At 44.4% G+C, this 16,962-nt stretch overlaps 1 protein-coding gene across 9 annotated transcripts in view; it reads right to left on the bottom strand.

Moving 5' to 3' along the window:
- Positions 1-8,603: 8,603 nt before the first annotated feature.
- The window catches only part of LOC139366415 (ecto-NOX disulfide-thiol exchanger 2-like), a 286,381-nt gene continuing 278,022 nt past the window's right edge, over positions 8,604-16,962 (bottom strand). For 5 of the 9 annotated variants that reach the window (XM_071103873.1, XM_071103878.1, XM_071103877.1 and 2 more), the window contains 4 exons: positions 16,778-16,834; positions 15,582-15,690; positions 13,906-13,991; positions 8,604-9,660 (listed from right to left, as the gene is read on the bottom strand). In XM_071103873.1, the coding sequence (XP_070959974.1) occupies positions 9,529-9,660; positions 13,906-13,991; positions 15,582-15,690; positions 16,778-16,834 (384 nt within the window). In that variant the 3' untranslated portion in view covers positions 8,604-9,528. The remainder of the gene's footprint in view (positions 9,661-13,905; positions 13,992-15,581; positions 15,691-16,777; positions 16,835-16,962) is intronic. The other 4 variants (XR_011626759.1, XR_011626758.1, XM_071103874.1 and 1 more) reach the window with 4 other exon arrangements.

Raw genomic sequence — 16,962 nt, forward strand, 5'->3', positions numbered from 1 at the left:
TGTAAAATTAGCACAATCATGTTGTATGACCATATAAAGTAAACTGGGGGTGTTCTACAGTGTGGCTTTCTGCAGATCACTGTCTGAAAGAATGAGAAATGCAACGCCCTCTATCATTTATTTCACCCTCAGAATCACTCAGGAAATCACAATTCACTCAGGCAATTCATTTCTTTGAAATTTCCATCTACAATTTTGGTTTGGAGCTTGTTTGTGAGAGAAAGACAATATGGCTCAGCTTTCAGAGAAAACAGTCTCCCGAAGAACAGCATCTAAAATCTGATAATAATTCTACAATAATAAATATGACATGCTTTCGGAGCAGAAAAATTACACCTGTACAAACAATCCGTTTCCTCTTCTTTCTGCGAAAGGTCATGCAATCTAATGGGCATGAAGAGCAGGCATCGTTCATTAGGTGCAGTGCTACATTATGCCATCTCTCTGGCATCAGGGGCTGGAACCATCAGGCTGGCATTTCAAATCAAACATCTTAGGAGCAGATCAGGATGGTCATTACACTGTTTAATGGGCCAGAAAAAATAACACCTTTCTCCCTGGGAGTTAAATATGAACTACACTGGCAGCACACACTGCGGATTAGGATTTGAGACAGATTCTCACTCCATGGGTACATAAATAGTCTAAGTAGCTTCCTCTACCAACTCCTTTCCTTCAATAGAACATTCTACCTATTCTATGTTCAGTTCAGTGCAGATAATAAAAATTTAAAAAAGCCACTTTAGACAATTGACATGCACCCTTTCCCCAAGCTTGTAGCCGACACTATTCTGTGCCACCCAAGAAAGCACAGCAGCCAAAAACCTGCCAGTCATTCAAAGTCTGGAGGTGTTAATAATTATTTAACTGAATATAAATAAAGGAAATCTTTGTACATAGCACAGCTTGGCTCCTCTCTCCCACTAATATCCTCAAAGAAAGAGAAATCTCTTTAGTTCGAGCTTTAATATTCAATAGTTTGCCATTTCTAAGATGCCATTCCAAGTGCCCACAGGGCAAGAGTTTCTGGAGCGGTGCTTCCTGTGCTGTCTCAGCACTGGCTCTTGGGGAACGCTGATTTTAAAGCCCCTTTCTACCCATACATAAATGAATGAGCTCGGTTCAGGGTTTATTGAGACATGAGTTCGCGTGAGCTGCTCCCTAATGCTGTGGCCATATACCAGCTGCCACAGCAAATGACCAGCATCACATTAGCTGTGGAATCCATTATACCGTTATGTAGCTGCGTTTCTGGCCCATAGGGGGAGCTATTGACCCACCAACTCATTAAGTAGGACTTGTGAGGGCTTTTCAATGGGTTATTGGAATTCTATATTGTATAGAACACTTAACTTGTGTTCAGTGGGGTCACTGGCAGCTTCCGTTTCCACTTTGTGTTCAGTAGAGTCACTGGCAGCTTCCGTTTCCATTTTGTGTTCAGTAGTCACTGGCAGCTTTCGTTTCCACTGTGTTCAGTAGAGTCACTGGCAGCTTCCGTTTCCACTTTGTGTTCAGTAGAGTCACTGGCAGCTTCCGTTTCCACTTTGTGTTCAGTAGAGTCACTGGCAGCTTCCGTTTCCACTTTGTGTTCTGTAGTCACTGGCAGCTTCCGTTTCCACTTTGTGTTCAGTAGTCACTGGCAGCTTCCGTTTCCATTTTGTGTTTAGTAGTCACTGGCAGCTTTCGTTTCCACTGTGTTCAGTGGGGTCACTGGCAGCTTCCGTTTCCACTTTGTGTTCAGTAGAGTCACTGGCAGCTTCCGTTTCCATTTTGTGTTCAGTAGTCACTGGCAGCTTTCGTTTCCACTGTGTTCAGTAGAGTCACTGGCAGCTTCCGTTTCCACTTTGTGTTCAGTAGAGTCACTGGCAGCTTCCGTTTCCACTTTGTGTTCAGTAGAGTCACTGGCAGCTTCCGTTTCCACTTTGTGTTCTGTAGTCACTGGCAGCTTCCGTTTCCACTTTGTGTTCAGTAGTCACTGGCAGCTTCCGTTTCCATTTTGTGTTTAGTAGTCACTGGCAGCTTTCGTTTCCACTGTGTTCAGTGGGGTCACTGGCAGCTTCCGTTTCCACTTTGTGTTCAGTAGAGTCACTGGCAGCTTCCGTTTCCATTTTGTGTTCAGTAGTCACTGGCAGCTTTCGTTTCCACTGTGTTCAGTAGAGTCACTGGCAGCTTCCGTTTCCACTTTGTGTTCAGTAGAGTCACTGGCAGCTTCCGTTTCCACTTTGTGTTCAGTAGAGTCACTGGCAGCTTCCGTTTCCACTTTGTGTTCTGTAGTCACTGGCAGCTTCCGTTTCCACTTTGTGTTCAGTAGTCACTGGCAGCTTCCGTTTCCATTTTGTGTTTAGTAGGGTCTAGGGCTGTTGCGGTGACCATATTACCGCCACACCGGCAGATGCACGAGTCGTGACCGTTTAGTCAGGGTAATTAGGCTTCTCCAAGCTCTGATGCTGCTGCTGGTCATTAGTAGCCTACCAAACTAACTGCCTGGTACTCAGCACTCTATTGTCCCTCTAAACACTTTGACAACAATGCAAATGTGATCAGAAATCAATTCAAACACTAAATGAGAGCCCATTATCATGTTGTCCAAGAATTCTATAGGGTATAAAATCGCATGAGAAAACAGAGTTTTGATGGGCTTTTAAAAAGAGGAGCATCCCATCAGCTTTCTATAGACTAGGCCTATTATAATTATTTCTCAACTTTCATAATATTAAGCATATTGCTTCACTTTAGTTATTTAAGTGTATAGGTGTATGATAATGGTCCATTCTAAATCAAAACTCAATTCACACATATATTATTGAGTATATGTAAAGACAAGATTAAATCAAGAAAAGGTTGATGGGTGACACTATAAGTCTATCACTTGTGAATGACATATCACTTGTGAATGATGACCAGCTGGTCGGCAGTAAGGCAAGAAACGGCGTATGCCTTTTTTTGCAAATTTTTCGAATCATAGGCCTATATGTTTTGTATCACAACTAAAGTGGCAAAATAAAAAAAAAGTGTAAAAGTACAATTAAGAATATTAATCCGCTTTACAACCGGTGTAGAGTCTAACTGGCATACATAGGTGACGTGTGAGTTTGGAGAAGATCATTTTCACCATAAAAATGCACCTTTATAATAAAAGCATTACATGCATAACCACATTCATGGTCACTTTTGAGAATGGTGTTTTCCTGCTAATTGTTTCATTTTGGAATATTTTCACTTATATCCTACTGCCGCGTGCACATTGATGCGCTTATAATGTGAATTAATAGCCTAATAGTTCAACATTTTAAGCTAAACGTTCTCATCTGTTGCATCAGCCCCATTGCTTTTAAAAGTTTTTTTATTTATATGTATTTTTTTGTTGTTGAATTTGACCCCTTTTTCGTGGTATCCAATTGTTGTAGTAGCTACTATCTTGTCTCATCGCTACAACTCCCGTACGGGCTCAGGAGAGACGAAGGTTGAAAGTCATGCGTCCTCCGATACACAACCCAACCAGCCGTACTGCTTCTTAACACAGCGCCATCCAACCCGGAAGCCAACCGCACCAAGGCTACACCATGCACCTGGCAACCTTGGTTAGCGCGCACTGCGCCCGGCCCGCCACAGGAGTCGCTGGTGCGCGATGAGACAAGGACACCCCTACCGACCAAGCCCTCCCTAACCCGGACGACGCTAGGCCAATTGTGCGTCGCCCCACGGACCTCCCGGTCGCGGCCGGTTACGACAGAGCCTGGGCGCGAACCCAGGGACTCTGATGGCACAGCTGGCGCTGTAAAAGTTTTTTTGATGCTAGTGGTTGTATTCATTTGGGATCTATCGCATCTCACAACTTTCCCAGACTATGTTTGGAATATTTATTTCTCGCACAGAAACAAGTTGATCATAGAATAGGTCAACTTTTGTATTATGGGTATTAATGCTTTTGCTGTTTGTTACTCATCTTGTTGGCTGACAAAAAGTAAATGTGGACAGTTCTTCTAACATCTTCAATATGTGCCTTGGAATTCGATAAGAAGGACGTGCTCAGTTGCGTCCCCTATCAATCAAATGTATTTATAAGGCCCTTTTTACATCAGCCGATGTCACAAAGTGCTATACACAAACCCAGCCTAAAACCCCAAACAATGTAGATGTAGAAGCACGGTGGCTAGGAAAAACTCCCTAGAAAGGCAGGAACCTAGGAAGAAACCAGGCTCTGAGGAGTGGCCAGTCCTCTTCTGGCTGCACTGGGTGGAGATAACAGTACATGGTCAAGATGTTCAAACGTTCAAATGACCAGCAGGGCCAAATAATAATAATCACAGTGGTTGTAGAGGTCAGCAACAGGTCAGCACCTCAGGAGTAAATGTCAGTTGGTTTTTCATAGCCAATCATTCAGAGTTAGAGACAGCAGGTGCGGTGGAGAGAGAGTCAAAGACAGCAGGTCCGGGACAAGGTAGCACGTCTGGTGAATAGGTCAGGTTTCCATGGCCGCAGGCAGAACAGTTGAAAATGTCTTCACTTGTAGCCTACTTTGGAGCGGAGATAGATGCCTGTGAGAAGAACCCGATCACGTGACAGGCATTGAGCGAACCATGTGAGTGTGAGGTGTTTCGAAACACGTAGCCAAGAGAAGGGAATTATAATTATTATTTTCTGCCAAAGGGCACAATGGCCACTAGCCGCAAAAGGCATGGATTTTTTTTAGGGGACATTACGCCCACACTTGGGGGATGCCACTGGGAAATTCGAGGCATTATCAAGTTCTTGTCAAACTGATGAAGTGTGTGCAGCCTGTGCAAGAAACAAAGCAGAGCTCATGCCTTGAGACTTTTTTCAAATCATCATTAGAGTCACATCATGCTGCCTTAGATTGTATTAAAAATAAAAACGTGTTGCATAAATAACTCATAGGAGGACCTGTTTGTTAACCGCTCAACACAGAATAGCTGCATCTGCGCACTCCCTCAGAAATCTTGAAGAAAACATCCTATTGTATTCTTCATACTGTAAAATAATGCCATGGAATTCTAAGCAAATCTTGTCTGCTAAATGAATTAGTGTAGCCCACCACCATATGGCATAGCCAGATCAGGGCCTGACATAAGGATGAGTATGCTATTCTGTTCTTCTGAAATAGGTCTAAAAAATAAAAAAAATAAAAAATGTGGTCGGTCTAAAATAGGTAATGATTTTGGGATGTGTTAGCTATATTAAATGGATTTATTAGACGTATTAAAATGTAGGTTTTCCAAAGGTCTGCATCAGTGGCTTGTAGGCTGTGTGTGGAAGCCAGGAGATGATACAGTAAAAGTGTTTATGTTAATTAACCGCCAATTACCGTGAGACCGGCAGTTATTTGCTTGTCAATCACCGGCTGACAAAATGTTATGACCGCGACATCCCTAGTAGGGTCCGTCTCCACTTTGTGTTCAGTTGGGCCACTGGCAGCTTACGTCTGAGTTGTTTCCTATACAGATGGATTTTGTTAGGGGTCACGGGAAAGGATAGAGCCATGCTCTTAAAAAGTGGTCCTACTTTTCAGAAGTACCATCACTTTCACACCCATATAAACACACGTAGACCCATAAGCTGCAACCAAAGATATGCAAACACATGCGCCCAGCATCTTCTCACCTGTGTAGTCAATGGAGACCATGTTTATAATTAACTGGATCTTGATGGCGTCAGGAAGTGATTTAAAGACTGCAGTAATTACAATTCTCTCAAGCACCATGATACCACCCAAAATAACCTTGCTATCGTCTCAAATCGAATTACTCATTTTTTACACATGATTTGAATGTCTTAAAAGAGATTTAAACTCTTTACTTCTGGGTATTCATAGTTTGACACTACTGCCCTTCCTACTTACAGCCTCTGAGATGCAGGCTCCTATATTTGTTCTTCCATACAACTTGAGCAGAATGAGGGCAGATGCTCAAGGACATCCTCCGAAAATCTTCTGTAGATTCATCTTCCAAATAGGGGAAATATGCGCATCGGCTTTCGCTGGCACGGTGAATCACACCCTTGAATAGCTTTAGCTTGAATTTTCAATCCACCTTGGATTGAATTAATGAGGAACTCTCCCCGGTGGGGCGATGGGAAGACAACACCAAATGGAAAAAATCCACCGGGGACTGCGGGCCGATTTAATTAGGCTGTGTTTACATCCTTTGTGTGACGCACTGAAAACTTCACATGCCAAAAAACTCTCAAGTCTGAAGAACAGATGAATTATGAATGACTCCCATCTAACTCTACAGAGGCATCAAGTCTATGGGGAGATTGGACTTGACAGAAAGAACACAGCAACTTCAGTGAGGATAGAAACTGGCAGTATGATCATCGGTGCCTGTAGGAGACTAGAGTGAAGAGTCATGCTGTGAAGTGCACTCTCATTTGTCAAATGGGGCTGGCCTGGTATGACAGAGATAAGTGTTTGAAAGGGGGGGGGGTCCACATTTAATTCCCTGGGCCTTCTGGTGAGTCCATGAGAGAATCTGACTCAAAGTATTTAACACTGTGTCTGAATGCCAAACATGAACCATTCCAAGCATGGAAATAACTGTGCATTTAACCAACCTGAAAAGGGAACGTGTTGAAGCAGTTGAGTGTGCGGGCCCAACTTCATTACTAGAACCACCATGCTCTTTGTTGTCAGACAAAACCTAAGAATTAGAAGAGGACTATATACAGTGCATTCGGAAAGTATTCAGACCTGGACTTTTTCCAATTTTGTTACATTACAGCCTTATTCTAAAATGGATTACATTATTATTTTTCCTCATCAATCTACACACAATACCCAATAATGACAAGGTGTAAACAAGTTTTTAGAAATCTATTACAAATAAAAAACGAATATCTTATATAAGTATTCAGCGCCTTTGCTACGAGACTCGAAATTGAGCTCAGGTGCATCCTGTTTCCATTGATCATACTTGAAAAGTGTCAGTCCAGCCAAACTGAGCAATTGGTAGAGTGGCCAGACGGAAGCTACTTCTCAGTAAAAGGCACATGACAGCCGGCTTGGAGTTAGCCAAAAGGCACCTAAAGACTCTCAGACCATGAGAAACAAGATTCTCTGGTCTGATGAAACCAAGATTGAACTCTTTGGCCTGAATGCCAAGTCTGGAGGAAACCTAGCACCATCTCTACAGTGAAGCATGGTGGTGGCAGCATCATGCTGTGGGGATGTTTTTCAGCGGCAGGGACTGGGAGACTAGTCAGGATCGAGGGAAAGATGAACGGAGCAAAGTACAGAGAGATCCTTGATGAAAACCTTGAAAACGACTTCAGACTGGGGCGAAGGTTCACCTTCCAACAGGACAACGACCCTAAGCACACAGCCAAGACAGCGCAGGAGTGGCTTCGGGACAAGTCTCTGAATGTCATTGAGTGGCACAGCCAGAGCCCGGACTTGAATCCGATGAAACATCTCTGGAGAGACCTGAAAATAGCTGTGCAGCGATGTTTTCCCTCAAACCTGACAGAGCTTGAGGATCTGCAGAGAAGAATGGGAGACACTCCCCAAACACAGGTGTGCCAAGACTGTAGCGTCATACCCAAGAAGACTTAATTGCTATTTTGCTTTGTCATTATGCGGTATTGTGTGCAGATTGATGAGGAAAAAAAAATATTTAATCAATTTTAAAATGAGGCTATAACGTAACAAAATATGGAAAAAGTCAAGGGGTCGGAATACTTTCCGAATGCATTGCAGATCTATATACAATACAGTACACACATCTCCACTCAGCTCTATGGTTCTGCTGTGTGTGTTCTCTCCACTCTCTTCCCCTTTGGACCCCATGTTAATAACACATGCCAAGGCAAATTCATATGTATAGAAGGGAGCCTTGCAGGGGGAAAACCAACTCAATACTTATCATTAATTCAGGAAGGACGGATGGTGTTCTGACAAGTGCGTGGACTTAATGTTTCATACACAAGGCGTTAGGAGATGGCAGAGTCTGATGAAAGCAAATCATGTGTAATAAACCTTCGGCTTCCCCGAGCAACAAGGAAAGAGTACGCCGACAAATTGCCCGACGGAGGCGCATTAGGAACTCTCCAGCAGGCTTTTGGGAAGGACCTCCGGTCCTGGCAGCCAGGATTCAACCTGGAAGGAGGGGAAACTGGAGGGGAGACCAACATCTGTTCTGTTGTAAAACAGCCTTATGTACACAAACAGTACATGTTCGCATGCTCACCGAGGCACACACACACGCCTCTATAATTAGATAAGGATGCTTCATTAAGAAGACCCCCAACAGCGTGTTTCAGCTTTGCCCAGGCACAAGAGCACAGGTAATAATGTTATTTTGATGGTTCTACATGGCCTTAGGTAAGGTTTAATGACAGGCCTTGGGCAGCGCTAAGAGATAACAAAACCAGCATCACAAAAGGTCTCGGGCATTTCTCCAGGCATGGCTGGGCAGGAGCAGTGTGTGTGTGTGTGAGTGAGTACCTATCAGAGGCTCCTCATGTGGCTGGGGACCATCCTTGACTGGATTAGCAGTTTGCTCCCACTCATGCTACATACAGCATCTACACGCAACCTACCTAAGTGCCAGCGAGCATAACTCTATTCAATACAACTCTATTCTCAATTCTTCAGATTGCTTTGATTTTTTATTTAAAAATATCATCCAAGCATTTACAGAGTAGGAAAACAAATCAATCTATGCAACTGTTATAGGGATACTTCAGAATTTTGGCAATGAGGCCCTTTATCTACATCCCCAGAATCCAATGAACTTGTGGATACCAGTTTTATGTCTCCGAGTCCAGTACGAAGGAAGTTAGTTAGAGGTAGTTTTGTAAGCCAATGCTAACTACCTCTAGCTAGCGCAATGACGGGAAGGCTATGGGTATCTGCTAGCATGCTAGCTAGAAGATACCCATAGCCTTCCAGTCATTGCGCTAGCATCACTTAGAAAATGCCTTCAAACTGCACACAGAGACATAAAATGGTATCCACAAGTCCATCTGACTCTGGTGAAGTAGAGAAAGGGTTTCGTTGCCAAAACCCACAAGTATCCCTTCAACAGCCTTTACAGAAAATTAAGAAATATATTCATTTTTACTCATAGAATTGTACAAACAAGGAAAGAAAAGAGTGTGAGAGGCCAGAGGGGTTGGAGGTTGACAGTGTTCAGCAGACCCTGATAACCTCCCTGGGTAGTAGTCCTGGCTGAGTGACAGCAGAGTTAACCAATTAGAGGTTCTGAGAACGGTCCGACCCGCTCATGTGACGGACAGTCTGAGTTCTATGTTGTTACTTCTGTGTCTTCATAATACAGTCAAGAGTTCTATGCCAGTGTTTCTCAACCTTATTTGTGACAGGGACCAGAAAACTGTTTACATTATAACTAGCACTTAAGAACGGACTAAATCAAGATCAGTTAACCATCACAGGGACTGGTGAGCAACAGCTAAGGGACCAGTGCCGGTCCCCATAAAACAATATCCTCATAAGACCGTCAGGTCTCTATGCTGTTTCTCCTGTGATATCCGCTGTGTCTCTGTAATGCTCTATGTGGTCTTGATTCCCTCGAAACCACAGAACTTCCAGCGTTTCTCCAGGCTGGCACCCACCCCTGTTAGCTCCTGTCTGAATGTACAGGGCAGCCGACCCAGTAGAGCCCCCACCTGTCCGGTGTTTATCTGAAACACACACACACACACACTATAAATACAGATTTGATACATACACTGACACACATCCACAGATACAATCACAATACAAACGTAACACACAGATTTGATACACACTCCTACAAACTCAAAGAGCCCCACATCTCAGATGAACTGATCTGAGTGACAAACGCCAACACCAACACAATACTCATCACAAACCCACACCTACATATGCAATCGCATCACATTAGCATATAGCATCACTTTCAAAAGGTGAGATTACACCAAACAATGACAGCAGGAAGCACTGTATACAAAGAAAAAACATTTGTAAGAACCAGATGGGTAAAACCCTGTCAGTATGTATTAAACACTATATCATGAAGATGTCAATGGTGTGTCATCTTTAACAATGTAGTAGTGAATCATGAACACAGTAGATAAGTAGAGAGTAATGTAGTTAGTGGAGAATCCAGTGATGACTGTTGCCAAAGCTCTGTGGACTTGTGTGTGTGCTACAGAGACGCAGCGTGGGAACAAACACGCCTTCAGACCTTAATGGAAAACAAAAAACGGAGAAAAAAGGAATGAATCAGTGTGTTGATAAGTGCAGAGAGGTTTTAATAAGCTGGTGGTGAGAGTGGTCAAACAATAAATAAGAGGGCCTCCTCATGGAGGTAACAGTAAGAGTAGTCATGTCTGAGGGCCTCAGTAAGAGTAGTCATGTCTGAGGGCCTCCTCATGGAGGTAACAGTAAGAGTAGTCATGTCTGAGGGCCTCCTCATGGAGGTAACAGTAAGAGTAGTCATGTCTGAGGGCCTCCTCATGGAGGTAGCAGTAAGAGTAGTCATGTCTGAGGGCCTCATCATGGAGGTAGCAGTAAGAGTAGTCATGTCTGAGGGCCTCCTCATGGAGGTAGCAGTAAGAGTAGTCATGTCTGAGGGCCTCCTTATGGAGGTAGCAGTAAGAGCAGTTATGTCTGAGGGTCTCCTCATGGAGGTAGCAGTAGTCATGTCTGAGGGCCTCCTCATGGAGGTAGCAGTAAGAGTAGTCATGTCTGAGGGCCTCCTCATGGAGGTAGCAGTAGTCATGTCCGAGGGCCTCCTCATGGAGGTAGCAGTAGTCATGTCTGAGGGCCTCCTCATGGAGGTAGCAGTAGTCATGTCTGAGGGCCTCCTCATGGAGGTACCAGTAGTCATGTCTGAGGGCCTCCTCATGGAGGTAGCAGTAAGAGTAGTCATGTCTGAGGGCCTCCTCATGGAGGTAGCAGTAGTCATGTCTGAGGGCCTCCTCATGGAGGTAGCAGTAGTCATGTCTGAGGGCCTCCTCATGGAGGTAGCAGTAGTCATGTCTGAGGGCCTCCTCATGGAGGTAGCAGTAAGAGTAGTCATGTCTGAGGGCCTCCTCATGGAGGTAGCAGTAGTCATGTCTGAGGGCCTCCTCATGGAGGTAGCAGTAGTCATGTCTGAGGGCCTCCTCATGGAGGTAGCAGTAGTCATGTCTGAGGGCCTCCTCATGGAGGTACCAGTAGTCATGTCTGAGGGCCTCCTCATGGAGGTAGCAGTAAGAGTAGTCATGTCTGAGGGCCTCCTCATGGAGGTAGCAGTAGTCATGTCTGAGGGCCTCCTCATGGAGGTAGCAGTAGTCATGTCTGAGGGCCTCCTCATGGAGGTACCAGTAGTCATGTCTGAGGGCCTCCTCATGGAGGTAGCAGTAGTCATGTCTGAGGGCCTCCTCATGGAGGTAGCAGTAGTCATGTCTGAGGGCCTCCTCATGGAGGTAGCAGTAAGAGTAGCCATGTCTGAGGGCCTCATCATGGAGGTAGCAGTAAGAGTAGCCATGTCTGAGGGCCTCATCATGGAGGTAGCAGTAAGAGTAGTCATGTCTGAGGGCCTCATCATGGAGGTAGCAGTAAGAGTAGTTATGTCTGAGGGCCTCCTCATGGAGGTAGCAGTAGTCATGTCTGAGGGCCTCCTCATGGAGGTAGCAGTAAGAGTAGTCATGTCTGAGGGCCTCCTCATGGAGGTAGCAGTAGTCATTTCTGAGGGCCTCCTCATGGAGGTAGCAGTAGTCATGTCTGAGGGCCTCCTCATGGAGGTAGCAGTAAGAGTAGTTATGTCTGAGGGCCTCCTCATGGAGGTAGCAGTAAGAGTAGCCATGTCTGAGGGCCTCATCATGGAGGTAGCAGTAAGAGTAGTCATGTCTGAGGGCCTCCTCATGGAGGTAGCAGTAAGAGTAGTCATGTCTGAGGGCCTCCTCATGGAGGTGGCAGTAAGAGTAGTCATGTCTGAGGTCCTCCTCATGGAGGTAGCAGTAAGAGTGGCCATATAGTATATCTGAAGGCCTCCTTGCGGAGGTGTCAGTGAGTGTGGTGGTCATATGTGGAGGAGAGAAAATAACAGAATCAATCTGACAGTCGAGAGCAGAGGAGTGCTGAGGTCCCAGAAAGGCCCCTGAGGAACCCGACATGTGGAGACGGGTGTTTTAGCGAAGAGTCAGAATAAATAAAACCGCTCTGCTTCATCAGGGAGAGACAGGAAGGATCCAGATGTAACAGGTCTCAGTGGCCAGGGAAATCACACTGAGACACTTCCACAAGAGCACTGGGAGATAGAGATATCCTATATTAATGTCTATAGTACTGTAGCAGTGGGAAATAAAGAGAGATATCCTATATTCATGTCTATAGTACTGTAGCACTGGGAGATACAGAGAGATATCCTATATTCATGTCTATAGTACTGTAGCACTGAGAGATAGAGAGATATCCTATATTCATGTCTATAGTACTGTAGCACTGAGAGATAGAGATATCCTATATTCATGTCTATAGTACTGTAGCACTGAGAGATAGAGATATCCTATATTCATGTCTATAGTACTGTAGCTAAGGGAGATATAGATATCCTATATTCATGTCTATAGTACTGTAGCTAAGGGAGATATAGATATCCTATATTCATGTCTATAGTATTGTAGCACTAAAAGATACAGAGATATCCTATATTTATGTCTATAGTACTGTAGCTAAGGGAGATATAGATATCCTATATTCATGTCTATAGTACTGTAGCTAAGGGAGATACCGTTCCAGTGTTTAATTGCTATATTGTAATTACTTCGCCACCATGGCCTATTTATTTCCTTATCTTACCTCATTTGCACTCACTGTATATAGACTTTTTGTTTTCTTTTGTTCTACTGTATTATTGACTGTATGTTTTGTTTATTCCATGTGTAACTCTGTGTTGTTGTATGTGTCAAATTGCTACGCTTTATCTTGGCCAGGTCGCAGTTGCAAATGAGAACTTGTTCTCAACTAGCCTACCTGGTTAAATAAAGGTGAGAAAAAAAATAGAGAGATGTCCTATATTCATGTATATCTCCCTTAGCTACAGTACTATATACATGAATATAGGATATATCTCTATGGTACCTACACCGAGTGGAGAGTGGGACTTTTCATTAACACCAACTCTAACCCGAGCCTCAGCATTATGATGGCCCTGCCTGCACCAGGGGGATCAAATTAGATGAGCAGGGTCTGGCTGCACGATGGGGCTCTGCTGTCACAAGGGGATGATTCAAATTGCATTAGGGGGAGGCTGCTTGCACCAGGGGGCTCCAACTGCATTGTGGGGCCCTGGCATACATCGGGCCCATATGTCAGCGCAGTAGGGATGCTTAGTCCATGTTTGTGCTGGGTATGTGGTGCCAGGACGGCTCTATTGCTGAACTGGCTGTGTTGTGTGTGTTGTGACAGCCCTGAATTTGTCTGAACCATCAGTGCTTCCCCTTTAACTCCCTATTAAATGGCCAGCATCAGCTGTGCAAAAAATGGTTGTGAAGGTGGAAGGAATGAGGAAGTGTGCAACCCTTGTTTCCCGAAGCTCCTCTACTCCGTTAGTTTTGTGGTATTTATAAAGTGTGCTTTGTAGCCGTGTCTCAGAATAACCAGGAGCCACACATTTCTTCCTTTGAACTACTCATCTCAGTCGGTCTCCACTGTTTCTCCGTGGAGATCCGTTGATGGATTTGACTGGATTGAATGACTACAACTTTTTCCAACCGGTATTTAATTTGTTTTACACCATGTTGGGTTATGTGTTTGTCCTTTGTATTGGTGTAGACTTGACAGACCAGATGGGACTCATTCCCTCACAAACAAAAGGGAGAAATCAATATTTTCTCTGGTAGGTACGACCTACCTGGCACCCCTACAAACAATAACCTCAAGTCAAAACCATTACAGTGTGTGTGTGCCAGCAGTACCTTGGTGTCCAGCTGCTGTAGGTAAGAGAAGATGTATTCGATGCTGGCTCCAAATGGGTGGACATGGAGGAACGTAGAGATGATCCCTGAGGAAGAACAAACAGACATCAATACAGCTGTCAATCAAACTGGAGTACCATATTAACATGTAGTTTAATTCTCTATAACTACAACCCTACAATCATATGTACAAACACCTAAATTCAGTCAGTGTTGATTTACCCATCTGTCCAAAATGAAAACCAGCGAGAAGCTCACATTCAAGAGACCTCTCGTCAACTCATGCTGTCATACTGATGAAATGCATCTGGACTCTTCAAGTGTGTGTCTTCTCCACAGCACTCCCAGCTCTATGGAAGACTCTTGTGTTTGAACAGTCCAGATTAAGATAAGTGTTTAATGAGGACTTTGACACTGCTTTCTACATTAAAGCTTCTCTGATCAGAGCACCATGGGGCTTCACACACACACCACCAGCATGTTTTTCTCTCTCATCAATTTCAACGATAACATCTGTTATCAGATCATCCACTAGTGATAATCCTGAACCTCTGTGTAATAATATATTATAGTACACTGAGGAGCCAGCTCAAAAAACACAGGAAAAAGTCACATTTATATCCCCATATGAATCAGTCACATCTTCCTCAGGCATTTTACTGCTTGTTTCTAGCCTTAAGCATGGCAGAGTTATGCGTCGTGACCCCTAGGTTGGAACCCCTGCTCTAGAAGGGATAAAGCAGTTGAAGATGCAGACTCTTCATGAGTTCACTTAAGAGCCAATGTCCCCTTTTCCCTGTGGTGCTACCTTCAATTAATCTTCAAACAAAATGTAATGTAGAGCGATTCTGGCAGAGAGAACACCCAGACTCCTCACCAGCCGTCGCTGCTGAGAGGTCAGAGTGGGCCGGCATGGAGGGAGGGAGCGGAACGCCCCATTGGCTACACAACTACCTCTGAGCCAATCATATGATCATTCTGGCATGACACCACTGTGGGACAGGACAGGTTACTCCCACTAACACACAATAGTGTGCATCTTGCCATCTGGCACAGGCCTACACGTAACTCTACAACTCCTTTCCCTTGTAACTCCACAAGACCTCAATTTCAGAAAAACTTTTTGATCTAGGACCAACCATTCCCTGTGAAAGTACGCTCCACTGAAATGGAGAATGTGCCAGAAGGCTGTGGTGATTAGAAACAGTAGAGGTGCTGAAGGCCTCAGTCAACCAGCCAATTAAAAATGTGTGAACCCGCCCAGAGAACTGGGAATAAACTGGGGAGAAAAAACAGGCTTTCCACAAATAACCTGCTAAATGATTGAGGTTGATGAAAGTTTCTCTAAAAATAACCTGTTCAATTAGCAAAAAGTGTACCAACAATCAGAGCCTCTCTGCCAGAGTGGACAGCGCAAGGGGAATGTTCTCCTCTGTACATACGAAGCTTCTCCCTCAGAGTTGACAGGACTTGTGGGAATCTTCTCCTGTACTAATGTTAGGGTAACATAACGTCATACTACTGTTATAAGCCTAGTAACGTTATAGTTATGTTAGGTGAATGCACCCACTAGCTGGGCCTCTCTCTCAGAGTGGACTGGACTGGGGGGTCTTCTACTCTATAGTTAGGTTAGCACAACATTGAAGTAAGGTTATTGTAATTTTAGGTGAACTTACCAACTAGCAAGGCCTCTCTCTCAGAGTAAACCGGACTAGAGGGAATCTTCTCTGGGGGCAGACTCTCCTTCTCCTGACTGCAGGAAACCACTTCTAATGCTGTCGCCTCCTACAGGACAAGAGGAGAAAACACAGACTGGTAGATGATGCCCGCCTGCCCACACACAAGCAATCAGTGCTCAGCAGCCATGATGACGCACCACACAACAACAGACAGATGCTGTGGAAGAAGAGGGGAGTCAAAGGCAGGGAGATCATTCAGAGAGGAGATGGTAATAGTTCTACCAGAGGGAGGAGGGAGAGAGAGAGATGGGAGTGTTAGCGATGCTAATGATGAAGCTGTTGTTTACTGTGGGCCTCTGACAGGCTGGAGGGAGGGAGGGTCGGGTATGTGTGTGGGCGCTAGGGTTGCCAACTGTCCCGTATTAGCCGGGATGTCCCTTATATTGGGCTAAATTGGTTTGTCCCATACAGGACCTCCCTTGTCCTGTATATTCATCCAATCACAGTATAGTGTCAATGCGCCAATTCCTGCAAAGTAATTTATGTTGTTGTTCAGTCGGTTTGGCAGATCAAGGAAATATGGATGAAATATGGATAAACCTGCAAAAAAGAAAATACTGTGCAGCTACAACAAACAATGGGAAGCAAAAAAATACATGGGTTAAGCCCCGTCAGTGGTGATTCAATTAAATCTTTCTGTACTTTATGCCGTTGGGAATTCTCAATTGGCCATGGAGGGGAGAATGACCTAGCATGCATCCATAGAAATGCACAAGGCCACGCTAGCTAAAGGTGTTACTGTAGCAATATCGGTTCAATACAGTTTTAGTAAAGCTATAGACTAAATGGAATATAAACATGTTTTGCCTTTCCAATTGGAAAATAATATACACTGTTCCTTATTTGGTAGTGAGAAAGTTGGCAACCCTAGTGGGCGCTGACCTATCGTTACAGTCGTGGAGGCCCTTCTGACTTGGCTTGTCCTCACTATTTTATTCTGTGTGTGTGTGATGAGACAAGCCCTTGATTTCCTAACCCAGTTGTGTCGGGTTGATTAATCCTGCGACAAATAAAGTCCTCCTGCACTGGATTGGTCTGTAATGATCTGTCATGTCACTGGAAGAGGAGAGAAAGTGAGGAACAGAGAAACAGATACAGGGAGAAGTAGAGGATCACATCTCTTTTCCACTTACACTGACTTGATCAGCACTCTCCTCGCTACCTCTGTCATCTTGCGGTGATGTCTCCAGCTAGAGTCAATCATAAAAATGAGAAAAGCCGTCACTGTCTAACATTCACATTCTTATTTAAACAGACAGGCATGTGGGGCGGCAGGTAGCCTAGCGGTTAAGAGCGTTGGGTCAGTAACCGAAAGGTT

This window comes from Oncorhynchus clarkii, chromosome 14 (genome assembly GCF_045791955.1).
Source record: "Oncorhynchus clarkii lewisi isolate Uvic-CL-2024 chromosome 14, UVic_Ocla_1.0, whole genome shotgun sequence".
NCBI classification, from domain to species: Eukaryota; Metazoa; Chordata; class Actinopteri; order Salmoniformes; family Salmonidae; genus Oncorhynchus; species Oncorhynchus clarkii.